Source organism: Bubalus bubalis, chromosome 19 (genome assembly GCF_019923935.1).
Source record: "Bubalus bubalis isolate 160015118507 breed Murrah chromosome 19, NDDB_SH_1, whole genome shotgun sequence".
In the NCBI taxonomy this organism is placed as follows: domain Eukaryota; kingdom Metazoa; phylum Chordata; class Mammalia; order Artiodactyla; family Bovidae; genus Bubalus; species Bubalus bubalis.
In genome coordinates this window covers 56,349,908-56,377,776 of record NC_059175.1, presented here as the reverse complement: position 1 = coordinate 56,377,776, position 27,869 = coordinate 56,349,908, and the positions used below count along the sequence as shown (strand labels likewise).

The 27,869-nt window shown below is 47.2% G+C and overlaps 1 protein-coding gene across 1 annotated transcript in view; it reads right to left on the bottom strand.

The window, feature by feature from the left end:
• Positions 1–16,490, bottom strand: part of RETREG1 (reticulophagy regulator 1) — a 164,949-nt gene extending 148,459 nt beyond the window's left edge. Inside the window, exon 1 of the mRNA XM_025270688.3 lies at positions 16,156–16,490. Within this exon, the coding sequence (XP_025126473.3) occupies positions 16,156–16,463 (308 nt within the window). The 5' untranslated portion in view covers positions 16,464–16,490. The remainder of the gene's footprint in view (positions 1–16,155) is intronic.
• Positions 16,491–27,869: the final 11,379 nt, after the last annotated feature.

The following is a 27,869-nucleotide window of genomic DNA, read 5'->3' as shown; positions in this document are numbered from 1 at the left end:
GAACTCTCTTGCTTTTTCCGTGATCCAGTGGATGTTGGCAATTTGATCTCTGGTTCCTCTGCCTTTTCTAAAACTAGCTTAAACATCAGGAAGTTCACGGTTCACATATTGCTGAAGCCTGACTTGGAGAATTTTGAGCATTACCTTACTAGCATGTGAGATGAGTGCAATTGTGCGGTAGTTTGAGCATTCTTTGGCATTGCCTGTACCAGTCCCTAAATCTCACTGTTCGAATGAATAGCTTTAATCCTTATTTTTTTATTTGGCTGTTATTTCCCCTGAAATTTTGAATATTTTAAAAATATTGAGTGCGTACATAATTTTTTGTTTTTTTTTATTATGTGTAGCAGCTACAGGAGAGCTTGAGGGGAAGAGGTCAAGAGCTCTTTTCAAGAGACTTTATCACCAACAAAAAAGTCCTTCAGCTGGGTTTGAAAACAAAGCTACCGAGTACGTTGTCGAATTTAACAGGTCTCAATGATACTTGAGCAAATGTTATCCATTTGTAGTTCAAGAACATGTAAAAATATTTCCTTTGAATAATAAAGGCATAGTCAAGTGACACCAAGTCTCCCTCTGAAAGGTCTCCCAGGATGGAGTTACCTCATCACTTGAAAGAAGGCGGAGCTCCATCACCTGGACCATAGACTTCTTGTTTCCAGTAGACGCGATCAAACGTAAGCCTTGACTACTGAGAGAGGAGAAAGTCCCCTTCTGTCAAAAGTGACTTTTACGAACTGGCTCCTGTGACAGCAGGTAAGAAGTGCAGGTAAATCTGGAGGAAATGCCTGAGGTTAAGTCTTGGGGAGACCGTCAATATACCTACTGCAGATGCTCAAGACCCCCCAAAGACATGGTTGGATCAACTCAGCAAAGCCTCTATACAGGCCTGCAAAACCTGAAGGGTGATTCTGCCCTGGGAACCTTATGATTCCACCTTTCTAAGTTTCCTCGCTCACTGCTTCCACACTTGGCAGCATGCAGTTTTCAAAAGGGGTTGGGTTGGACTCCCCACTGGGGGTCCAGTGGTGAAGACTCCATGCTTCCACTGAAGGGGGCGCGGGTCTGATCCCACAAACCATGAAGCCAAAAAAAGGGGGAGAAGGCAGAAGAAAAAGAAAAATGTATTGAACTGAATAAAACTGAAAATACAACATATCAGCTTAAAATATTTTTTTAAAGTGGAGGAGGGTCTGCATTGTCACCAGCTCTCTGTGAGGCCTGGGGCCTCAGTTTCTTCATCTATAAAATGAGGTGATTAAACTGAAGCAAAGATCGCCTACCTTTTATTTCATCACACAGGTGCTTGCCTTTGAAAGGTTTTAGTTACTAACAAAATAAATAATACAGTTTACTAGGTCAGAGCAACTGCAACTTGACTGTAGAATTAAGCCTCTTCCCCAGTTGTTTGAAATACCAAAAGCAGGTCAGTACCATCAGAGAACTGGGGCATTCAGGGTCTTAGCTGATTTTAATAGATTTACTCGATGACTCTTGGGCTGCAACCCGCAACTCCAGATGTCCATTTCATCCAGCGCTGCACAGGTCAGCAAAGCACACACAGAGAAGCACCCATGAGGCTTTATGGAAGCAGACAAAGCAGAAGTGGGCACCTACGTAGCATTCGGCTCCACGCCAGACCCAGAAAGTGAGAAGTGACTCTGGACTCAAGCGTCCTGGTCTATGACAAGTAAGGAAACTATTTGTTCTGTGGTTTTCATCGTTCAGTCACTAAGTTGTATCTGATTCTTTGTGATCCAATGGACCACAGCACGTCAGGTTCCCCTGTCCTTCACCAACTCCCACAATTTGCTCAGATTCATGTCCATTGAGTTGGTCATGCTATTTAACCATCTGTTTTGAGGGCTGTGCTAACAAGGTCAAGGTATGAATTCTCCCAGCCTTTTAGTTCAGTTAGGCCCAGCCTATACTAGGATGTATGCTATGCTAAGTCACTTCAGTCGTGTCCGACTCTGTGCGACCCCATAGACGGCAGTCCACCAGGCTCCCCCGTCCCTGGGATTCTCCAGGCAAGAACACTGGAGTGGGTTGCCATTTCCTTCTCCAATGCATGAAAGTGAAAAGTGAAAGTGAAGTCGTTCAGTCGTGTCAGACTCTTCACAACCCCATGGATTGCAGCCTAACAGGCTCCTCCGTCCATGGGATTTTCCAAGCAAGAGTACTGGAGTGGGGTGCCATTGCCTTCTCCGATCCTAGGATGTAAGTTTCCACAAAGCCAGGTCAGGTACCAGGCCTGATGCCCAGGGGGCACGACTCAGCCAAGCTTGTGGGAACAGGGAGGTGGGCATGGGGTGGGGCAACAGGCATTACTCAGGCTCGTTTCTGCGTGAGCAGCCCTGGCAGGTACACCTGGCAGGTATACCTGGCAGGTACACAGAAGCCTGTGTTCAATTCCATCCACCTCAAGAATGGACCACCGAAGTCAGATGCAGCCTTCACAAGACAAGCGGACTTTAGGTCCCAGAAGTCAGGCAGGCAGAGAGGAATGAGCTTGCCCCAAAGAGCTAAAGCACGAGCTATAGTAACAGCACTCAGGCCAACTCCTGAGTTTATTAACCAAATACTGGAAATGATAAACCATCGGGTGGACCAACTATAGACGATCTACCAAGATAGGGTACTGGAAAGGTATCCATCTGTGAAAAGCCACCCTGGATGCGAGTGAGAGAGGGTGGTGCTTCAAAATTCTAAAGGAAGATGACTCCAAGCTCTGAATTCTACGCCAAACCAAACCAGCAGCCCACTGGATGGGTGAGATATAGACGTTTCCACACACAAGTTCCCAAAATGTGCTGTTTCCTCTGTCCTCTCTCCAAGGTAGAGGGTGTGCTTTCTCAGGATGAAGAGTCTACCAAGAAAGAGTGCAGCAACACAGAAAACAGACAGGCAAAGCACGAACACAAGGAAACCTTAAACCATCAGGAATAACCTCAAGGAGAAGAAACAGGGGCTCCCCCATTTCAGCTGACTGTCCCGAACCTGCTCTCAGCAGCAGGCCAGTAGCAGAGGCTCTCACCCTTGAGGTGGGGGTAAAGTGATGATGCAGATATCCTGGGGGAGAGGAGGTCCAGGGGACAATGTGTGGGGTGAGGACTCCAAGAAATGGGGCTCCCTGGGAGAGACAGAGAAACTGAAGTGTGGGCCTGATAGGCTTGACCTTTATCAGAAGGAGTTTTCTAGAAATGCTGGAGAGTTACAAAGACCTAACAGAAAAAAATGCTAGGAGCAAGGGCAAAATAGTTGTACCAGAAAGGGACCATAAACATGGCATCCTCCTCCAGCTCGCGTATGAACCACACTGATGTTGAGACAGAACCTGAAACGGTGACCTCATTTTAGTAGAGGGAGGAGGTCAACGGATTGCTAAATCCAGAAATGGCATTGTAAAAAATTTTGTAACTGTGCGTGGTGATAGGGCTTACCTAGGGGTACAGTGGTAAAGAATCCTTTACCACTGCCAATGCAGGAGGTGCCAGAGACATGGGTTCAATCGCTGGGTGGGGAAGATCCCCTGGAGAAGGAACTGGAAACCCACTCCAGTATTCTTGCCTGGGAAATCCCATGGACAGAGGAGCCTGGTGGGCTACAGTCCACTGGGTCGCAAAGAGTTGGACACGACTGAGCGACTAAGCACACACTCATGTGTGGTGATGGATGTTGGATTTACTGGAGTGATCATTTCACAATGTATATAAATGAAAGTCAAGGAAGCGAAAGTGCTAGTCAGTCGTGTCCGACACTATCAAATCATTATAGTGTACATCTGAAACTAATATAACGTTCATCAATTATACCCCCAAAATTTTACTAATGTAAATATAAAATAAATGCAGGGGGAAAAAAAGAAATGGCATTTTAAGCACATTATCTAGAAAAGCCTAAACAGAGCTAAAAGCAGAAAATTAACAACAGTTTCCCTGAGAAACAGGACTTGGAAGTGGGAAGAGGTGAGCAAGAGACTGCTCTAATTTTATTAAAAATCTGGTGGAATTCATTGATCTAATTAAGAGGGAGAGGAGAGACGAAAAAGAGTATTTTATTTTCCTGTATAGCATTCTTCAGGCTTCCCAGATGGTGTTAGTGATAAAGAATACACATGCCGATGCAGGAGACATAAGAAAGGGGGGTTTGAGTCCCAGGTCAGGAAGATCCCCTGGAGGAGGGCATGGCAACCCTCTCCAGTATTCTCGCCTGGAGAATCCCCATGAACAGAGGAGCCTGGAGGGCTACAGTCCATGGGGTCACAAAGAGCTGGACATGACTTAGCAACTAAACAAGATGAAGATGCCGCCTGGAGTGGGAGGTAGTCACACCTCGCTCCACCTGTTTTCCTTTCAGGAATGCTGCCTTCATGCCCGAGACAAAAACACTTACTGCCCCAATGAACTGAAATCGGCAGAGAACAAAGAATCTTTGAAAATACCTGCATTGTACACTTCTGACAGCATGTGTGTAGTGACATGTGCAAACCCCAGACACAGGCAATCTCGCTTCTTCAGCAAATGGGAAACTTCCCCGAAAATATTTCCTGTTAAGCTCACAGACCACAGAGGCGACCACAACACTAAATTTGGTGCTCTTCTATGAAACATGCACCTTGAAAACTCATTGGTCTATGAGGACAAAGATGAAAATACATGATAAAATGTATTTTCATTTTTGTGCTGGCCAGGAAAGGGCACTTGCTGGTTGGAATCCTAGCAGACCCAGCTGCGAGCTGACCTGGCCCCTCGGAGACACCATGCTTTGACCTCCTGCCTGATAAAAATGCATTCACTGAAGAAATGGCCAAACACACACACATAAAGCCAAGAAAATGTAATCGAGCTTCCCCCCCATGCCGCACCCAATAGTTTCTGGGTTCCTGTTATCCTTCCCCATGAAATCAACAGTCAGGTTCCTCCTCCCTAAGCCGCCTCAACCTCAGGAGCTCATCCTCTTCCTTCAAAGAGATATTAGCCACCACTGGCAGGGGCCCCCAGCCACCTGCCCGCCAGGTCCTGGTCCTCAGCAGTCAGAGGAGGAGGTGTCCTTTAAGTCCAGCCCCCGTGGGCCCCCCAGAGCCCCTGCCGTCCCTGTCCCCCGGATCTCCACCCTTCCCTCTCCCTTCCTCCAAGCTCACGAGGGCCCACGCCCTTCACAGGACTCACCAGGCATCTGGGGAGCAGCAGGGGGTGGAGAATGGCATGGGGAGGCGGTGAGAACTCTACGGAAGGAAGGAATGAACATGGAAACAGCTAAAAACCCTGCCGCTGACATTCAAAATCAGATATCTTGATGGGCCTGAAGGGCAGGCACTGGGAAGAGAACAGATTTCCCCTGCTGCCTGGACTCAACGCTGGCCAAGGCTAGAGCTGATCGGAGGACCTAGACAAAGAGGGGACCAGGCAGACCAGGACAGGGAGTCTCCACAGAGACTGAGTCGTGATGCTGGGGCTGGAGGTGGCAGGGAGGCGCTGAGAGGAAGGGAGGGCCCCTTGTCTGGGGTGACTAGGAAAGCCAGGCTCTCATGCTGGCCAGGAAAGGGCACTTGCTGGTTGGAATCCTAGCAGACCCGGCTGCGAGCTGACCTGGCCCCTCGGGGACACCATGCTTTGACCCTCCTGCCAAAGATGGTCCTTCAAAACCACCTTCCTGCTGTTGGTTTCCTCCACCCTCCCAGACTCTCTTCCCATCTGACCCAGCAGGTGGTCCTGGGAAACATCACCACCCCAAACCTGCATCCCAACACACCCTGTCCTTCAATCCAACCTGTCCCTAGGCATCACCCATATATCAACCTCGTGGGGACTGACTTGGATAACTTCAGTGGATAGCCCATGGGCACAGCAACCCCCCCAATCAGGAAAACACCCTCCTCCCCTGTGACCCCAACCTGCTGAACCCCAGAGACCCTCAGAACAGTTAATACCAGCTACTCCTCACTTACCCTGAGAGGCTGAGTCACTCCCCCCTTCTTCTCCCACAAGAAATCACTCAGCCCCTGCAGTGTTACCTCCGGAGTCTCCCCCACCCCATTGCCTCTCCTCACTACCACATGTTCCTCCAAAGGGGTCCTGACCCACCTCTGGCTCTGGGTTTTCCCTCTCCTAATTCATCCAAGGAGGGGTGATGGAAAGTCAGCAAGCAGAATCTGGTCCACTCGCTACATGAAGCTCTGAGCTAGAACTAACAGGGTGTCTCCCTTGCTCACCCAGCCCCAGTCACACTGGACTCCATGCTGTTCTGCAAACCCCCCAGGCTCACTTACCACAGGGCCTTTGCACACCCCATTCTGTCAGGAGCATTCCACTACAGAGGTAGCTGTTTGGATCCTTCCCTAACTTTCTCTTTGGACATCAGCTCATGGTCGCTCCTCTGAGAGGCCAGCACTGACCATCCTCCAGGAAGGTAGCATCTCCTTGTCCCTTCCGGTCCCTAACCCTTCCTTTCCCTTGTCTCTGCTTTAGTTTTAGCCCAGCACCCAACATCTGTCTTCTCCTATTGGGCTTCCATTGTAGCTCAGATGGTAAAGAATCCACCTTCATTGTGGGAGACCTGGGTTGGGAAGATCCCCTGGAGGAGGGCATGGCAACCCACTCCAGTATCCTCACCTGGAGAATCCCCATGGACAGACGAGCCTGGCAGGCCACAGTCCATGGGGTCACAAAGAGTTGGACACAACTGAGCGACTGAGCACAGTATGTATAAATGAATATAAGCGTTTATAAGCACTATGTATACATTGTTCAAGCGTCCATGAATTAACTGAGCACCCAGCATATAATAACTGCTCAATACATATTAGTTCTCTTCCACTTTTATATACTGATCATCCTGTCTTCTCCCCAGTCTCCATACCCTCATTTGCTGCCTAAGGAAATCCTATTGGCTCCTCTTGGCCCATGTGTGATAGTTTAGTGCTCACAGCATAACCTCAGAATTACTTGCTTACTAATCTGCGCTTCTCACCAGGGATCAGAATGTGTCTTAGTCATCACTATATTCCCAGCAGCTAGGGATAATGATACAACACATTTATCTGTACTCGTTTGGATCAATCAGGCAGCTTAAAAACATTCACGCACAGCAGGACAAGAAGAGAAAGAGTAGCAAGAAGAAGCTGAGACAAAGTTATTACCCAAATAAGCATAACCATAAAACTGTGAGAAATCACTAAAAATGAGCTTTGTGGTTATTACACTAGAGAAGAAAACCTGATGGGTTTCTGGAATAAACATTAATCTGGTTAAAAACAGCCCTTTTTCTTAGGACCTCCCACCAGCAGCTCCTGGTCTTCAAAGACCAAGATCTAGAAAACAGCCTTACAGAGAAGCTCGTGAAAGGTACCCTGGATCTAATAATAAGCACATGCGGCCACCACTCAAGAAATGTTTGCTGAAAATAAAAATTGTCCACGATTTTCAATGACCTGAAGATTCTCTATTTTGCAAGACCTTCCTTAAACCATCCTCACCCTATCCAGGATAACCATGCATCTTTAATCATTTTAATAGTAGTAGTTTGACAGACTATACCTGCCTATATATATATATATATATATAGGCAAGTATAGTATAGGGTAATATCCTCTGCTGCTGCTGCTGCTAAGTCTCTTCAGTCATGTCCGACTCTGTGTGACCCCACAGACGGCAGCCTACCAGGCTCCCCTGTCCCTGGGATTCTCCAGGCAAGAACACTGGAGCAGGTTGCCATTTCCTTCTCCAATGCATGAAAGTGAAAAGTGAAAGTGAAGTCACTCAGTCTTGCCCAACTCTTCACGATCTCATGGACTGTAACCTACCGGGCTCCTCCGTCCATGGGATTTCCCAGGCAAGAGTACTGGAGTGGGGTGCCATCGCCTTCTCCAAAATATCCTCTAGTCCAGCCCAGTTCACTAAACCTTTGTGAGTATCTATAGCATTTCAGACCCCACGATGGTTCCAGGTATCTGAGAATAAGAATTTCTCAGATATATATCCTCAGCCTGAGGCAGGTGAGTCTCCCTAGACTGACAACAGCCAGCGCTTGTCCCCCATTTATTCCTGGGTCTGTCCCAAACAGAAAACCCTCATTGTTAACCTTACTTTTACAGTTACATCTTCTCTTCTAGGGCTATTTTGTCGTGGTTGTTTAGTCACCAAGTCCTGTCTGACTCTTTTGCGACCCCATGGACCATACTCACCAGGCTCCTCTGTCCACAGGATTTCCCAGGCAAGAATACTTTAATGGGTTGCCATTTCCTTCTCCAGGGGATCTTCCCGACTCAGGGATTGAAACTGTGTCTCCTGCATTGGCAGGAGGATTTTTACCTATAAGCCACCAGGTAAGCTAGGCTATACATACAGTAAATCATACAAAGCTTTTATCAACTATTCCAAACCTTTCTGATATTCACTATTCCTAAACTGTAAAGCCCCAGAGAGCCCGTGGCATGCAATTTAGAAGTGTGATACATTGTTTCAACCAATTCACTGAACCAGCTGTATCTCCAAAGAGAGTAAGCTCTCAAAGCCAAGTGCAGACCAGGGACTTCTGGTATACCCTCTGGGCCCAGCGCCATGTAGGCCTGAAGCAGACACTCTTCCATGGCTCCTCAGGCCCAGATGGAGCTGAGATAAGGTGGGGGATGTGAACCAGACTTGCTAATAGGCTTAAAAAGATCCCTCTCAATGTAGAAACAATCCTCTCCCAATAAAGTTATTTTCACCTATGCTGAAACCATTAAGTGAAATTCTGTAATACTTGTAAAATGTAAGCCCTAATTTTTGGCTCCCATGTGTGCTGTGCTGTGCTTAGTCGCTCAGTTGTGTCCAGCTCTTTGTGACCCCCTGGACTGTAGCCCTCCAGGCTCTTCTGTCCATGAGGATTCTCCAGATAAGAATACTGGAGTGGGTTGCCATGCCTCCTCCAGTCTGCTCCCATATCTGTCTTCTATTATTCTTTAGAGTGATAGAATTAAAAAAAAAAAAAGAAAGTATGTGGCTTCATGACCTAGGCCCATGAGCCAGGTTAGGACTGTGCTATTGATATGGCAGCCACTAACCACATGTGGCTATTTAAATTGAAGTTTAAACTCAAGAAAATTTAACATACAGTTCCTGAGTCATACTAGCCACACACTGTAAATTCAATAACCACAGCAGGCTATTTGCTACCCTATAAGACAGAGCAAATGTAGACCATTTCCATCACTGCAAATTTTCTATGGAACAGTACAAAGTCATCTTTAATAATTCAATTAACTTCTATGGGCCTGTTTCCTCTTCTGTAAAAAGAGAACAATATCTGCTTCTCTTGTTGCTGTAAAACTTAAATGAGGTGCTAACTGTGAGCATCTTTAATCATTTTAATATTTGTAGTTTGACAAACTCTACCTGCTTCTACATTTATATATACAGTCATAGTTTGAGGAGAGCAGCAGTCATTAATAGTAGCGGCTGTGAAAGGAGTTACTATCAAGTAGAACAAAGAATTTCTATTTCAGGCCATGTGAACAGAAGGATGCTGTCCAGAAGGATGGGGGAAAACCCACACTGTTCAGATCATCTCAGAATGCTGCATTTGAGGAAGAATGTGGATAACTGAAGCGTGTTCAGAAGAGCCTGGTGAGTCGAAGGAGCCCAGGATTTCTCACCTGGGGAAGAGAGACTCAGTGGAAATGGAGAATAGAACAAATCTGGAAACAGACAAAGGACTGTCGTGGGGAGGGAGCCCAGATCTTGGGCAGCTGGAGAGGTAACAAAGAGGTGAGTTTAACTCAGTATTAGAAAAATAGTTGCTAGTCAAGAGTTGTCCTGCAGTGGAAATGCTGCCTTATGGAGAAGACTTCATGACCCAGAGAGTGCTCAAATGCAGGATTCTTAAACTTGAGTCACCTGGGGAGCTGGAGAAAACTTAGATGTTCTGGCCCCACCTCCAGGGATTCTGGTTGAAGGAATGGGGTGGAGCCCACGATCTGCATCTCTACAAGCACCCCGGAGATAGCCATGAAGATGCTGGTGGCTACTGGCTCTTTGAGGGATACTATTCTGACATCAGCTGACCGAACCCAACAGTGATGGCATAGAGGGGGCTCTTGACATCAAGTGAGAGTTGGATTCTGCAATCTTCCAAACCAACTCTAGAGGACAGGCCTCCAAGGACTCTCAGTGGGTCCTGGGCATTTCAGACTGCACAGGTGCCCAGTCTGAGAAATGGAAAAAGTCAGAGAACTCAAGGTCTCCTGCCAGGCACACCCTTGTGTCATCACCTCAGACTAATCACCTTCTTGCAGTTGAACTAACCATGTAAGTGGAGTGTACTGTTACCATGAAGTGCCAGATGCTCTGAGGAAAAAGGCCCAGCATAGACTTCTCTGCATGCATGGTCTCCAACTGCGGGTTCAAGACTAGATCACATCAGAATAGCTTTCTAGGTGGCATCGTGAAGGACTCAATTTCAGTATCATGACCATCAAGGAGCACAAGAGGGACCTTCTCCTCCAGCCCTTGCTATCCAAGGCAATCACCATATGGCCATTCAAAACACAGTGAGAGCTCGTCACTCCTTTCACCAAAACCAGACATTTCATGCAAAGATTTGTGCCTGAATTTTTTCAAAAGCTTCACTCATAACAGCCAACCGTGAAAATAACCCAAAAGAACATCCACTGGCAAATGGATAAACAAATTGTGGTATATCCCTGAAGCAGCAGCGCTGTGCTATGCTCACTCAGTCCTGTCCGACTCTGTGCAACCCCATGGACTGGAGCCCGCCAGGCTCCTCTGTCCATGGGATTTTTCAGGCAGGAATACTGGAATGGCTTGCCCTTTCCCCCCCAGGGGCTCTTCCCAACCCAGAGATCAAACCCGCGACTCCTGTGTCTCCTACATTGGCAGGTGAGCTCTTTACCACTGAGCCCTCCAGAAAGCCCCCAAAGAGGCAGACTAGTCAGCAAAAATGAGAAACAAGCCACTGATAAACACAATAAGGATGAATCTCAAAGCTTTACGCTGGGTAAGCAAAGCCAGGCACAAAAGACATCATATTATAAGGTATCATTTACAAGAAACTTCAGGGAAGACAAATCTAATCTATAGTGAGAGAAAACAGATCAATCCCTGGGGTGGGTGTGGATGGGAAAGGAACTCAAAGTAATCTTTAAGAGAGGTGAAATGTTCTAGATCTTGATTGCCATTTTGATTCCACAGGTGTTTACACTTGGCTGTTCCCTTAGAATGTGTGTGTTTTTATTGACAGTATACTGCATGAAGTTATTTCTTTAAAAACAAAAGCAAATGGGGCATTTTCTGTTTCACTGGGTTCATTCTATTTGATGGTGTACTTAAAACTGGTGTCACTGGTTGCCTCTGGGAAGAAATAGGCAGTCAAGGACAGGCGTGGGAAAGACATCTAATTTCATACTTTTAAACTTCTGAACTATGAGGCATCATTAGCCATTTTTAAATCCATAAAATTTAAGATAAGAAAAAGAATTTATAAACATGTCCCTCATTGGTAAAGTGAGAGAGACCCAACCCTATGACTACTGGACTATTGCCCAATCTATTTCAGGTTGTGGAAACCCTGCTTCTTGAGACAGGAACTATATGGTCTGCATTGTACTAAACTCCTCTGCTGCTGCTGCTAAGGCGCTTCAGTCGTGTCCGACTCTGTGCGACCCCAGAGACGGCAGCCCCCCAGGCTCCCCGGTCCCTGGGATTCTCCTCTGAGCTCTGAGTAAATAACAACTGTTTAAAGCATTATTTAGGAGTTTAGTGTTTTTCAAAAATACATCAAAGATAAGAATGTGCACACACAACCACAGTTTTAAAATAATTATAACTTGAACATCAGGTAACTACCACCACCGAAGTCAAAAAACAGAACACTGCCTACAGCCCAGAACCTTTCATGTGCCTTCTGTGATCAAACCTTCTCCCTCTACTCTTGATTTTACAGATAAGAATGTCTTTTATCTATATATCCCTAATCAATACTGTTCAGGTTTGGACATCTTAAAACTTTCAAAAAACTGAATCATTCTGTACATATTATTAAAGGTGCTTTTCTTCCCCAAATTGCATTTGTCAAATTCATCTACATTGTTGCCTATAGCTCTAGTTTATTTTTATTGCTCTATGGAAAGAATTTTATGGTAAGAATAAATGAATAAACCACAATTTACCTGCCCACTAAAATATTCCTGGGCACTCACACAAGGCATTTTGGGGTCTCCATTGCCTAAAGAAAAAACAGATCCAAACATGAAGTATGACACTCAAGGCAACCACTGCCCCCAGATGGGTCGCCAAAATGCCTAGCCAGTCTCATCTCCCCTACTTTTTCCCACTACCTCATGTGGCACTAAATCAGTTGAATATATTGGTGGAAATAAGTACATTAAGTACAATTCCTTAGGCCTGGAGTGTTGTCCACCATGCACTGCTGCTGCTGCTGCTAAGTAGCTTCAGTCGTGTCCAACTCTGTGCGACCCCATAGACAGCAGCCCACCTGGCTCCCCCGTCCCTGGGATTCTCCAGGCAAGAACACTGGAGTGGGTTGCCATTTCCTTCTCCAATGCATGAAAGTGAAAAGTGAAAGTGAAGTTGCTCAGTCCTGTCCGACTCTGAGGGACCCCATGGACTGCAGCCTACCAGGCTCCTCCGCCCATGGGATTTTCCAGGCAAGAGTATTGGAGTAGGGTGCCATCGCCTTCATGCACTAGATCTACCCAAATCATTCCTGTCCGTCAAAATCTGATTCAAGCATGGTCTCCTTAAGAAGACCCCACAGCCTCATCTATCCAGGATGCCACCTGCCCAACAAAAAGCTGCATCAAAATGAATGATTCCTTCTCTGACTCTTCAACCACACTCGTGCCATTCAGCCTTGAGTTATACCCATACGGTCATGCCCCTGTCTCAGCTTTTGTCCTTCCAATACACAGCACTAAAATCTTGCAAAAAATGGGCAGATAATAAATGTTAAGGCTTTTGAACTCAAACTCAAATTCCTGAGAGCTACTGCTGGTACCAGGTACTAAACAGTCAAAAATATGTATTTAAAAAGTTAATTTTCACAAACATAACATCAGTGAAAGTGAAATCATCATGATTGCTTCATACAAATTTGGGTTCTTCATGCTTCTAACACTGATTTTTTATTTAAAAAAAAAAACAAAACAGAGCTTTATGTTATGCTGTATACTTAATTATACTTTGCTAACTACATGATCTACTCTTTAGACATAGTACTTCAGTTTATGAAACCACTCTTATGTTTTGCCATTTAAGTTTTATTCGATTTTCACTATTATAAATAAAACATTAGTGAGCATAAAAATACAGAGTTTTAGAGTTCTTGGGACACAGAATGTCAGTGCCAGATAATTTAAGATAGCTTGATAAGAGGTACACTATTTAGAGAAAACAAAGTCCTTGAAAGAATATTTCAACCTAGGAGCAACAATGGGGAAAACTACAACATTTTAATGAAATTAATAAATGGGTCAGAAATTCCAATTAACAAGTACTTCAAATTTCAAAAGCAGGACAGTCATTTTTCTGTCCATGAAAATATACAATAGGATTGTAAATTCTCCAAAAAGGAGAAATAAAACAGATAAACAGAAAACCTATGGCCAGTGTTTGCCTTGCTATCATACTTATTAACAAAATATATGGATGGAAGACATCATTCACAAATAAAATTAAATATGCCTTTCAATTATTTAATGCAAAAATCATTATTTTCAATAGACATTAAAAATATATCACAGGAAAAAATGTTTGCAACTCATGTTACAGAAATTAGGCTAAAGTTCTTAATATAAAAAGAGTTCTAACATAGGAACTCTAAATAGGAAAAGCCTAATAACTCAATTAAAAATACGGATAAAAGTTTTCTGTAAACAGATAATGCGTAGAAAAGATAATTATAATGGTTCCTGAACATAATAAAAAATGCTCAAGCTCAGAGAAATGCAAAACCATAACACGATAGCGGATAGCCTTTTTTACCTATCAGATTTACAAATCAAAATGTTTGCTAAAATGCTGTTGCTGCTGCTGCTGCTGGTAAGTCGCTTCAGCCATGTCCGACTCTGTGCGACCCCATAGACAGCAGCCCATCAGGCTCCTCCGTCCCTGGGATTTTCCAGGCAAGAACACTGGAGTGGGTTGCCATTTCCTTCTCCAATGCATGAAAGTGAAAAGTGAAAGTGAAGTCGCTCAGTCGTGTCCGACTCTGAGGGACCCCATGGATTGCAGCCTACCAGGCTCCTCCGTCCATGGGATTTTCCAGGCAAGAATACTGGAGTGGGGTGCCATTGCCTTCTCCAAAATGCTGTTGGCAAGGGTATAAAAAGAAATAGGCAGTCACATGCATTGTTGGTAGGAGCATAAATTGGGAACCCTCCAAGGAAGTATAATAATGCAATGACAGCCATCAAAACTACAAGGGCGCATCCCGTCTGACCCAACAATTCCACTTCTGGGACTTCCTCCTACAGCAATACTTGCTTACATGCAAAATAATGCATGTTCAGACCCTTAGCTATAACGCTGTCATAGCAAAAGTTTGTAAAGAATCTTATTCTGTCAGTAGGAGACAGGTTAATCTGTGACATCCATACAGTGGGACTCAGCTGATCACAAGAAAGTGATTGCCAAACTGCGCTAAGAAGAAAAATAGCCCAGATAGTAGTCCACAATTTGCAGAGAATATTTTGTATGTGTTGAAATATGCACTATCTGGAAAGACACACAGGAAACTGGTAACACTGGTTGCTTCTGGTAGGAAAGTGGGTAGCCAGAGGCATAGGAAAGACATTTACAGACTGTTTAACTTTTTGTACCTTAAACTTGTGAACTCTGAGGCTATTAGCTATTTTTTTTAATAAATAAAGTTTAAAATTAATAATTTTAAAAACATGTTCCTCATTGGTAAAATGAGAGAGATACAGCCCAATGACTATTGTTGCCCAATTTACCATCATACATATATCTTCCTGATTTTGAGTGCTCACTATAACTTCATAACAGGTTAGAGAAATACAGAATAAGCTCTAGAAACAATGATAGCTAAGAGACCCAAAGTAAGGTTAATTCACACTCAGGGGCTCTATTAAGAAACAGTTTGTTTCAAGACAAGATCAGTCTGGCACAGATCTGCAGATAAACATTATGGTTAAACGAGCTAACTGAGGAGGTGGCAGGTTGTGTATGTTTTGGTCGTTTATTTCCTAACTTTATTAAGGTTAAGAAACCAATGTCCTGTGTCAAGATATGTATGGGTCACTGAAGCTCTGCTTATTTTGCACAGTGTCGGTCATGCTTGTTATGAGAACACAGGTGCAAACAAAGCAGCTTTTTCTCCACCCCCATTAGACTGGTAACAGATGACCAGGCAGGGGCTTCCACGAAGGAGCCAGACATTTCCGGTCTTTAGGGCGAAGGGCGCTTTTGGAAGAGACAAACCTGTTGATCAGGGGCTTTTCAGAGAACATTCCTGGGTAGTCTCTTTATTCTTCAGCTAAAAATAAGACTGTTTTTTACACTATGCACACCTGGGGAGCGGGGTGATGTCCATAATCCACCTGTCTGCCTCCTGTTTTCTTCTCGGGGAGCAGAGACAGTACACCCAAGCCTCCGGGTGGGATGGGAAAACAAATCACTCGGTGCCCGTCTCAGCTGACTGATGGCGACGGCTCACTCTTGAGCGTGTGCCCAAGCTGGTCCAGATATGCCCTCTCTTGGGGGCAAGAACGGACACAGGTTCAAGTGCGTGTGGTCCGGCGGGCTTTGGGCGAGCAGGTCACGACCTGCGAGTTTCAGAAAGCCAAGGGTCCAGTGCGCTCGGGGGCACACCTGCCGGTCCAGGTGCGTGCGGGGTCAGCCCATCGTCTCGCCCGCGAGGCGGGGCTACCCCCACGGAGGATGACAGCTGCTTACAGCGGGAGGTGAGTCTGGAGGAAAGTTGGGAGTGTGTGTAGACCTGTGCGGGGAAGGGTGGCCGCGAAAGCGGGCCAGGGCGTATACCTTCCTCCGCAGGGTCCGCCGTGCACCGCTCCCCACCGCCCCATATCGGGTCCCGGGCGCGCCCTCCGTCCGCTCCCGGGCGCCCCAAGGTCACCTGCCCGCACCCCCCGCCCCACCCATCCCGAGCTCTCACCAGAACACCAGGTTGGCCCCGACGAAGGCGAGCAGGCTGTGCAGCGGCCTCTTCCAGCTCAGGAGCTCGTCGGCGCGGCCGCCCAGCCACAGCGCCGGCTCCCCCAGCAGCCAGGTCACCACGGCGGCCACCCCGCCCGCGGCCTCCTCCACCTGCCTGCCCGCGCCCGCCGCCGCCCCTTCCTCTGGGGGCGCGGCCCCCTCCGGCTCCTCTGGAGGAGCCCGGGTCAGCGGCGGCGGCGCCTGGGGGGCGGCGGCTGGAGCCGGGGATCCCTGCTCAGCAGGCTCCGGGGGCGCCGGGCTCGCCATCTTCGGCGGCGCGGGCGGGGACGGGCTCGGGCGCGCGCGCGCGCCTCGGTGTCGCGCCGAGAGGGCGGCGGGTCCCCGCGCGGGGCGCGCACCGCGGGGCGCCGGCGGCTGGGTGCCTTGTGACGTCAGCGTCGGCCGCGGCGGGGCGCCTCCCGGGGGAAGTGGGTGCGGCCGGGTTGGTGCGGGGCTGGGCGGGGCCGGGCGGCGTCCCCGGGGGAGCGGGGGCCCTCAAGCGGGGCCACCGGAGTGATCCCCTTTTCCCTTCCCAGCCGCCGCCCGCCCGCTTATCTAAAAGGGAGTCTCCGGGCCACTGGCGGAAGCAACTGGCCGTCCTCACTTTCTCCAGCCAGGGCCTCCGGTCGCTCATCCTGCAGCTTTAGAGGGCATAATGGGGCGCCCCTGAGCCTGGCAGCGTGTTTCAGCCCCCAGTGATCCCCACCGAGTGCCCTTGCAGGGGCAGATTGCACCCCCATAGCCGAAATCTTCAGGACTCTTAAGAACAACGTGATGATTTAAAGGCTGGATTGAGAAAGGAAAGGGCCCGGGAGGAGAGGGGGTGGGGGGCGAAACATTTTGGGTCCATTCGGAAGCATGTGGCCCTCTGGTTTTACAAATCAGGAACCGCCAGGCCACCGCGTTGTGGCAGGGGGCTTCCTCTCTCCGACTTGTGGACAAAGTCATCTGGCTCCAAAATGCACGCTGGTCTATGGAGGGCACAAGTCAGCGGGGACCTGAGACGCAGGACCGCTTGGGTGTGTTACACAGGTTTGGCCAGAGTCACTGTGGTCGCAGCAGGCATCAGGGCAGGGGTCAGGTGCTGTGACGGAGTGACCAGGAGTTCTGAGATCTCTCAGACCTGGCCTCACTGGTGCTTCTGGGTGATTGGGGAGGCTGGGATAAAAGGTAAACGATTATGTTCACTTTTCCCTATTTTCATTTTTTAAATGTTCTCTTCCTTCATCCCCATTGTCACTTTTCTCTAGAATAAAATGTTCCTTCCCTTTGCAGAGCATTCTACCTTGATGAATCAGAGCATCTTATATCCTCTTGGAGTTTACTACTGGCAACCAACTTCTTTCACAGGATGGATGGGGCTCATTCTCAGAGCTATTAAAGCCTGGTGTTTCCAGGGAGCCTCTGGAGAATGTTCTAGAGTGTTCATCTGGGGGTTATTATATATGTTTATACCTCGGTGTACACATACGAAGAAATTCACTGATGTACATTGCAAATGTATGCACTTTCCTGTGTGTATGTTATACCCCAAAAGGGTGTAAGCCTAATTTACTCAGAGGTTTATTGAGCACCTACTATGTGCTCAACCCCTTGCTCAGCTCTGTGGGTATGGCTTCCACCTGCAGGAAGCTCACAGTCCAAGGAAGGGCCAGTGACAATTGTCATTACTGCTGTGACGGAAATAATCACTCAGGGCTCAGAGTCCTTACAGCAGTCATGCATCAAAAATTAGGGACAAGTGGAGGAGTCAGGTTTCCGGGAGCTTTTTGGAATAGAGGGTGTCTGTCCTGAATTGTAAGCAGGAGGGCAGCAAAGGAATATTCATTGGAAGGACTGATGCTGAAGTTGAATCTCCAATATTTTGGCCACCTGATCTGAAGAACCGACTTACTGGAAAAGACCCTGATGCTGGGAAAGTTCGAAGGCAGGAGGAGAAGGGGACGACAGAGGATGAGGTGGTTGGATGGCATCACCAACACGATGGACATGAATTTGAGTAGGCTCTTGGAGTTGGTGATGGACAGGGAAGCCTGGTGTGTCGCAGTCCATGGGGTCACAAAGAGTCGCACACAACTGAGCGACTGAACTGGGCAGTAAAGGCAGGATAAGGTAGGGAAGAGGAGGCATCATGTCTGTCAGGAGATCAACACAAGTAAAGTTGTGAACTGGCAGGTGGAGGTCATGGTTCCTTATGTGTATCTGCAGCAGATCACCTCAGTTGATCCACTAGTGGAAGGAAGTTTGGTTTTTGACCTGCTGGCAATGCAAAGTCTCATGTTTCTGGCTTGTCTGTGAACAGATTCATGACAACCCAATACAGTAGCTGGGGAGGCATGAAAAAGCAATATGCAAGCAATTCTGGTGTTTTTACCACAAAAGAAAAAACAGTCTTTCCCTGGGGCTTCCCTGGTGGCTCAGTGGTAAAGAATCCACCTGCCAATACAAAAGACACAGGTTTGATCCCTGGGTGGGGAAGATCCCCTGGATGAAGGCAATGGCAACCCACTCCAGTATTCTTGTCTGGAAAATCCCATGGACAGAGTATCCCAGTGGGGCATGAGGTCACAAAAGAGTCAGATATCACTTAACGACTAAACAACAACAACAATTTTTCCCTGAGTGTTGTGCCCTCTCTTAGCATTGGTGCAGGAGCTTTTGAAAGATTAAGGATGGTTTATTGTGTCATCTGGCCTTTGCTTAGCAAAGGACTGAGACAGCCCAAGGGTTGCCCTAGACTCTACAACTGGAGGGAGGAATTGAGAAACCTGATATCCCCATTTTCCAAACCAGGGTGATGTGCTTCTAGAAACATGTCCACAAGATCCTACACATTCCTCTTCTCCCTGGAATTTAATTACTGTCATCAGGATATGCTGAAGTAGCAAAAGCTGTTGACAGCCAAGACACATAAAAGCTCAACTTCAGTTGCTACGTGTGGGTTGCAACGCTTACCTCCACTTATTGATAAAGCTCCCTCCTCACAGCTTTGTGAAATCTTTCCTTCTCTCTTAAAATGCTGCACAGCTGGAGTAAGTGCCGCCATCTCTTTCACCTCTGACCTCTAATGATTACCAGCAAATAATGTCACAGGAGCAGATGCTGGCCTAGACACATAACTGGGTGCTACTGGGTGTTTTTGCCTAATTAACTTTGTGATGTGTGAATAATGTATTCACTGCTAAGACTGCATCAAAATAATACTGATGATGCTTAGATGATGTCCCCTCATCTCTACAACATGTCACATTTAAAACTCCTGTGAGTAATCTTATCGTTTAAGAGTCTCTTCTGAATTTTGTACAACCATGTACGGGGAACAGAGTGATTCACACTAATGAGGTAGACAATTTGAAAATATAGATCCAAGGAAAACAGACTGGGGATATGTCAGAGGGAAAAAAAGAAGAGAGTGAGACAAAGAAAACAGTTGTAGCCACTGAATCTAAGTGACAGTTTAGAAAATAACCAGTCAGGCAAAGAAAGCCAAAATACACACAAGAACTCTTAAAAGAGGTCACTCGCCTTTCTCTTCCAAAAGTAGCTAGAAAGCTTGTAATAGGAGAAAAAAGCAATGAATAATTAATTCCTACTCCAGGAGGCCACACAGGCAACCTCAAGCTAAAGCCTTAGGACAAGAGGGAAATGCCTCCATATTTTCTTCCCCTAAAATGTTTCGTGTTAGACTCCTAGGTCCTTACATGAAGGAGCTGTGTAGCCATGTTGTGTCCTATTGCTCTGGCAGATAGATCTTTGTGTGCTGATAATTTTGTTAAGCTTTGTTAATTTTGTGAAGCTCCAATACGTTGGCCACCTAATGTGAAGAGCCAACTCATTGAAAAAGACCCTAAGGCTGGGAAAGATCGAAGACAAAAGGAGAAAAGGGCGGCAGAGAATGAGATGGTTAGATGAGATGGTTAGATAGCATTACCGATTGAATGAATGTGAATTTGAGCAAACTCCGGGAGATAGTGAAGGACAGGGAAACCTGGTGTGCTGCAGTCCATGGGTCACAAAGAGTCAGACATGACTTCGAGACTGAACAGGAACAACAAGAGAGCCTAATAGATCACACCGAGCAGAGAGAAATAGGAACACCACACCACGACAGCAACAACAGGGGGAATGGAAAGGAAGATTGTGCCTGGTTTCTAAGGCCCAAGTCACAAAAGGAATTGGTTTTCTGTGTGGATTGACTGTTGTGCTTATAAGAACTGCAATATCCAAACCAGAAAAACCTAATTTGACAAGCATTCTGTAAGGGGGATGCTTACCAGAAATGAACTCTAGCATGGTGGCCAACCACACCAAGTTGGGGTACTCAGTGTTAGGTATCATTCCCTAATAATATACAAAAGAGCTTTTGGAAGTCTTCAGGAGGGTTTATTGAAGGGACCTGGAGTCACACTGCAGGAGTGTGTATCCTGAAAAGGTACTATTTCATCCACCCACAGGCACACACATCAGCACAGACATCAGCAGCAGCAATGATTTCAGAACATTAACTGCCAACCCCTTCCCACGGGCCCAGCAGTTACACTCACCTTAGCGGACTGGCCGCCCTTCTGGTCCTATTGAAGGAGTTCACCAAGAGGACGTGACCTCTAATTGACACTCAAACTAGACCCAGGCGATTGGAGGCGCCGCATCCCCTCCTCTGTCCTGGGATGTATGTTCTGCCCACCGTTCCCACAGTGGGAGCGGTCCCAAGGACACGGCCGTGAGAGACAGGTGTGGTGTTGAGACCATTCGGGTGGTCAGTGTGACTGAGCTCCACTAAGGCCTCTGTGGAAGGACACAACTTAGGGACTAGACACCAACAACAACAATAAACTCTTAGGATTCTGGCAGGTGGGGATGGAAATCTACTGTGTCCTCCAATGGACCGCTAAGAAGTCTGAGCTTTGGGACCCTGGGTAGGCTTCCAGCAGGAGAGTCAAGTGGCCTGGCTGGTGTTGCAGAAAAGTATCTGGGGCAACGGATTATACAGAGCCTGGCAGAGACCCTGGGACAGATTTTTTCATTAAGACCGGGGAGACAAGGAAGGCATGTTTGGAGCATCTTTGGAAAAGCCAGGTAGCAGGTGGGCAATGGTTTCTGTGGCTCGGAGAGCAGCAGGGCTTCTGAACAAGAGCCAGATCAGAGGTAGGAAGCAGCCTGTATGAGAACTTGGCAGAGGGGCGAGGTTGGTGTGAGCTCACAGGCCAGATCAGGTTGACCACGTGCAACAGAAAATGCGATGAGACTTTCAGACAGACAGATCAACAGAAGGGAGTTTTGAGCATCATTTGCAAGTTTAGACCCAATTCTGTGAGCAAAGGAGGAATCCTGAAATTTGTGAGTTCCTTTTTTATTGTCTTTTTCTTTGTTTTTACCACAGAACCGATAGAATTCCAGTCCCCTGAGGCCCAGGAATTCCAGCTGGACGTCCATCATCAAAGCAAAACCGTGAATATGATTGTCTCTAAATGCAGGTCTCCAAATCAGGCCTTCAGTCTCGAGGGGTATTCTTGAAGCTAAAATTAGAGTAGTGGAATGTCATGGAATCGCTGCAAGCGTTACATCCCACGGATATCCCTCCAAAGTCTGTATTTGGTTTGTCGCCTCTTACTAATTTTAGTTCATTAGAAATCGGGCACAAAACCTGGTGACTTTTTGGGCTGATATAGTGGTCCAGGCACTGCCAACACGTGCAATCAGGCGTGTCACCTGCATCCTCCGAGACCTGTGCATGGAGGGGCCCAGCCAGGGCTGTTCATGGGGACCCTTAGGCTTTACAGGACTCAAGTGCCCTCTGAGTCATCAAAGGAACTTGGAGATTGCATTTAATATAGTTCATAGTATACTACAAGGGCTTCCCTGGTAGCTGAGTTGTAAAGAATCCCCCTGCAATGCAGGAGATGCAGGAGATCCGGGTTTGATCCCTTGGTCAGGAAGATCCCCTGGAGAAGGGCATGGCAACCCACTCTAGTATTCTTGCCTAGAGAATCCCATGGACAGAGAAGCCTGCTGGCTACAGGGCAGGGGGTCACAAAGAGTCAGACACGGCTGAAATAACTGAGCATGTGTCCACAGTATACTATATTGGCTTGGAGACCAATTTATTGAAAATTGATGGTCTCTGTCTCCCCCATTGCACGCTCACTCTCATCCCACCCCTGCTCTAAACCAGGTCTCCCAAAATGGCCTTGGGAGCTTCCCCTGGGTTGCATGGACAAGGGCTGGGCTGGGACTGAAGGCCTTTCTCTTTTCTCCAGGGAGAAGATGCATGTGAACTTAAGGTCCCACAGACTCAGGGGCCTCCACTTTCAAAGCCAGCTACCCACAGGCTCTCATATTCCCCATGTTCTGGACAGCTGGATTTCCCAAACTCTGCCAACCATGCATCCAGTGGACCTATAAACCATTTTTTCTCCCACTGATGAAGTGGTTCTCGCATGTGTGTTTGTGCTAAGTCACTTTGAGTGATAGTGACGGTTCTCAGTCATGCCTGACCCTTTGCAACCCCATGGACTCTAGCCTGCCAGGCTCCTCTGTCCATGGGATTCTCCAGACAAGAATACTGGAGTGGACCTCCTCCAGGGGATCTTCCCGACACAGGAATCAAACCCATGTCTCTTTGATCTCCTGCATTAGTGGATGAGTTCTTCACCAGTAGCGCCACCTGGGAAGCCCTGAATTGGTTGTCACTTTTGCCCTGTAAAGAAGGGAGGGGACAGAGTTGGAAGGAAGAGACTCCTTCTTTGGGAATGCTCCCCCACGATGGGCCCCAGAGAACTCCCCAGCTTCAACATTTCTTTTGAGTTAACCCATCCCATGTGGGACTGATTCCTTACAAGACCTGTTGGAGAGGAAAAGGGGAGATCACAAAGAGAAATCCCACTGCAGCACAAGAGGGAACATTTATGACTGCCTTGTCAACCACAGTAACACACAGTCTCCAAGGCAAGAAACACTGGGGTGAGTTTTGAGTCTGGTCTCTCCCTCCTTCTCTGTCTGGAGTAACCATATGTCGGGTTTGCCCACGACAGCCCTGGCTTATGCTTGCTGTCTGCCATGGTTATTAATAGCATTTTGCTTTCTTTCTCAAGGTGTCCAGGTTTGGATGATAAATTATATAGGCTCCCCATCCATCTTTCATTTGTCAGTGACCGCTGAGAACCCTTCTTCCCAAATGTTCCCATGCCTATCTCTCTTATTCTCCAGTCTCAGAGCCACCTCCTCTGTCCCAGATTCATCACTTGCTGCCTGTCTGAACTGCACTAACCCCTTCACTTCCGATTTATACCATACATGTCTCATCCAAAACACGTCTTGCAACATGGATTGCTATTGCTAAGTCACTTCAGTCGTGTCCGACTCTGTGTGACCCCATAGACGGCAGCCCACCAGGCTTCCCCATCCCTGGGATTCTCCAGGCAAGAACACTGGAGTGGGTTGCCATTTCCTTCTCCAATGCATGAAGCGAAAAGTGAAAGTGAAGTTGCTCAGTCATGTTCGACCCTCAGCAACCCCATAGACTGCAGCCTTCCAGGCTCCTCCATCCATGGGATTTTCCAGGCAAGAGTACTGGAGTGGGGTGCCATTGCCTTCTCCGCTTGCAACATGGAACACCCACCCAAATGCTTCCAACAATGCCAGTTACCCAGGACCCCTAAACTGAAATAATTATAAGCCACCTTCTAAAGTCCTGGGTCACCTCTCTCTAAAAGTCACACTTCTTTGTAGGCAGATTGTGCTACTAAGCCACTTCAGTCGTGTTCGACTCATTGCAACCCTATGGACTGTAGCCCTCCAGGCTCCTCTGTCCATGGGATTCTCCAGGCAAGAATAGGAGTGGGTTGCCTTACATTCCTTCAGAGGATCTGAACCCATGTCTCTTATGTCTCCCACATTGGCAGGTGGGTTCTTTAACACTAGGGCCACCATTAGCTAATGCTAATCTGAACACTCAGCTATAGTCAGATTAACTTTTCACTGAGTCCACACTCCAAGCAAGCCCTCTCATTCACGCCTTTGCTGACACAGTAAAACCTTTTCCTGTCTTCTCAAGCCCTAGTTCCCCAATCTGTAGCTTTCTACTCCTTGTCCAGAAACCCTTCCTCAAGTGCAAAGAACCTGGGTTTCAAAGTCATGAAGATCTTACATTAATTGTAGCTCTTAGTGTCCAAGCACTGAAAGTGAAAGTGAACTCACTCAGTTGTGTCCAACTCTTTGTGACCCCATGGACTGTAGCCTACCAGGCTCCTCCGTCCATGGGATTCTCCAGACAAGAATACTGGAGTGGGTTGCCGTTCCCTTCTCCAGAGGATCTTTCCAACCCAAGGATCGAACCTGGGTCTCCTGCATTGTAGGCAGACGCTTTACCATCTGAACCACCAGGGAAGTCCAAGCACTAACGTCTGCGTTATATCGGTCTTAAGACTCACTTTTCCCCTATATTTATTTATTTGCACTTGTACTGGGTCTTTGTTGCCGCTCGGGCTTTGCTCTGATTGTGCTGAGCCGGGGCTACTTTTCTTTAAGGCGCATGCACTTCTCATTGCGGTGGCTTCTCTTGCTGTGGGGCACAGACTCCAGGTTCCCACGCTTCAGTGGTTGCAGCTCCCGGGCTCTAGAGCACAGGCTCAGTGGTTGCACTGCATGGGCTTAGTTGCCCCAGGGCAGGTAGAATCTTCCTGGGCCAGGGATCGAACTCCTGTCCCCTGCACTGTGAGGTGGATTCTTATCCACCGCACCACTGGGGAAGTCCTCCCCCACTCCATTTTACCATACCTGGGAATGAAATATACCTTCAAATCTATGCCGTCTTAGAATCAATATAGTGACTCTCTAGCTTTCTGTTATAACACTAAGTCTTGGTTTCCTCATCTGTTTTTAAAATAGGTGGATGCTGTGTGCTTAGACATGTCTGACTCATTGCGACCCCATGGACTGTAGTCACCAGGCTCCTCTGTCCATGGGGATTCTCCCGGCTAGATTACTAGAATGGGTAGCCTAGCCATTCCCGAGGGAAACTTCCCAGCCCAGGGATCAAACCGGGCTCTCCTGCATTGCAGGCAGCTTCCTATACTAGCTGAGCTATATATGTATTTATTTGCCTGTGCCAGGTATTAGCTGCGGCATGTGGTATTCAGTTCCCTGACCAGGGATCGAACCCAAGGCCCCTACATTAGGAGGACAGAGTTTTAGCCACTGGACCACCAGGGAAGTCCCCTCCTCATCTTTTTCTTTTTAAAAAGCTTTTTATTTTGTATTGGGGTATAGCCTATTAACAATGTTGTGATAGTTTCAGGTGAATAGCAAAGGGACTCAGCCATGCATATGCTTATCATCCTCCCCAAACTCCCCTCCCATCCAGGCTGCCACATAGTACTGAGCAGAGTTCCCTGTGCTGTTCAGTAGGTCCTTGTTGGTTATCTATTTTAAGTATAGCAGTGTGTACATGTCCATCCCAAACTCCTTAACTACGCCTTCCCCCCATTCTTCCCCTCTGCAACTGTAAGCTCCTTCTCCAAGCCTGTGAGTTTGTTTCTGTTTTATAAGTAAGTTCATTAGTCCGATTTCTTTTTAGATTCCACATATAAGGAATGGCTTATTTCTCCTTCTCTCTCTGATTTACTTCACTCAGTGCCATCTCTGGGTCGATACATGAGTCTCAAGAATGTTGTGGGAATGACTTGAGATAATATAGTCATGACCTAGGGTGGGGAACCTAGATGCTATCCCCAGCCAGTCTGTAATAATCACCCAGTATCTCACAGGAAGACATAAACCACATGCAAAAATTGTTGCAACACATACTAAAGTTTGTATACTAATAGAATCTCACAGCATCCTCTGCACAGTGCAAAATCAGAAAGAGAAACCAGTCTCACCCCCAGGGGTGGCTTAACCACAACATGCCACTGAGAACCCTGTTCAGAGGAAATAAAGGGGACCTTTCTCCAGGGCTAATGTGTCAAGTAGCTTTGAGTGGTAAAGATGTCATTTGTGCAGAGGAAACAACAAAAGCAGCTTTGTCCTTAATTTGTTCCTAAGTAGAAAAATCTTCAAAAGCTGAAAGTGAAAGTGTAAGTCGCTTCAGTCATGTCTGACTCTTTGCAGCGCTATGGACTGTAGCCCGCCAGGTTCCACTCTGTCCAGGCAAGAGTACTGGAGTTGGTTGCCATTCCCTTCTCCAGGGGATCTTCCTGACCTGGGGATCAAACCTGGGTCTCTCCCATTGCAGGCAGATTCTTAACAGTCGGAGCCACCACTTAACAGTCAGAGCCACCAGGGAAGCCTGATTTTATGTTAAAAAAAAAAATCCACAGGCAGGTAAGTATTGGATCCCAGGTGGCTGTTCTGATAATGTTCATTTGGACAGTTGCCTTCCCTTGTGAGAGGTCCCTCCCTTTCTGTACAGAAGTTTGTCCACTTCAAGAAGCCCTGCAGGCAGTTGCCCTGGCATACAGCTAGCTGACTGGCTCGGGAATCTTTCCTTCTGTGTGATTTTGCCACCACCTATGTGCTGCTAGTGGTAAAGAACCTGCCTGCCAATGCAGGAGATGTAAGAGATGCCAGTTAGATCCCTGGGTCGGGAAGATCCCCCAAAGGAGGAAATGGCAACCCACTCCAGTATTCTTGCCTAGAGAAGGCCATGGACAGAGGAGCCTGGCGGGCTACAGTCCACAAGGCTGCAAAGAGTCAGACATGACTGAGCACACACACACACAAGTAAGGCCCAGCTTTTGCAGAAAAGCCTCAAATCCAGATCATCAAAGGGCTGAGGTGTAGGATTTGAATTGGAGATATCAGTAAGTATGAGGTCATGATCTGATAATATTCTAACTCTGCCCACAGAAAGAGCCTGACTCAACGATACCCCATAGCAATGAGCTCACTTAGGGAGCAGATGGCTTCCAACTTATTGTTGTTGTTTGTTGTTGTTCAGTCACCAAGTCGTGTCTAACTCTTTTGTGACCCCATGGACTGTAGCCCGCCAGGCTCCCCTGTCCATCGGATTCTCCAGGCAAGAATACTGGAGTGGGTTGCCATTTCCTTCTCCAGGGGATTTTCCCCACCCAGGGAGTGAACCTGCATCTCCTGCATTGGCAGGCAGATTCTTTACCACTAAGCCACATAGGAAGCCCCTGGTTTCTACCAAAAAAAAACTAGGCTCCTTAGAGAATTGGCTGATGCTAGGTCTGAGTTAGGAACATGTTGCCTGCTGGAAAGCAAAGACGTGTTTGAAGATGATTCAATAGTTCATATCAAAAGGACACAGAAGCCAACTTGGAAGGGATTCCATTGACCAAATCTGGAAAACTTTGAGGATCAAAAGGAATAATCTTGGCAAATGATTACAAAATACTGAATTAAAAAATTTTTATGATTCCATAGTGACTAGTCAAGGCTATGGTTTTTCCAATGGTCATGTATGGATGTGAGAGTTGGACTGTGAAGAAAGCTGAGCACCGAAGAATTGATCCTTTTGAACTGTGGTGCTGGACACGACTCTTGAGAGTCCCTTGGACTGCAAGGAGATCCAACCAGTCCATTCTAAAGGAGATCAGCCCTGGGTGTTCTTTGGAAGGAATGATGCTGAAGCTGAAACTCCAGTACTTTGGCCACCTCATGCGAAGAGTTGACTCATTGGAAAAGACTGTGATGCTGGGAGGGATTGGGGGC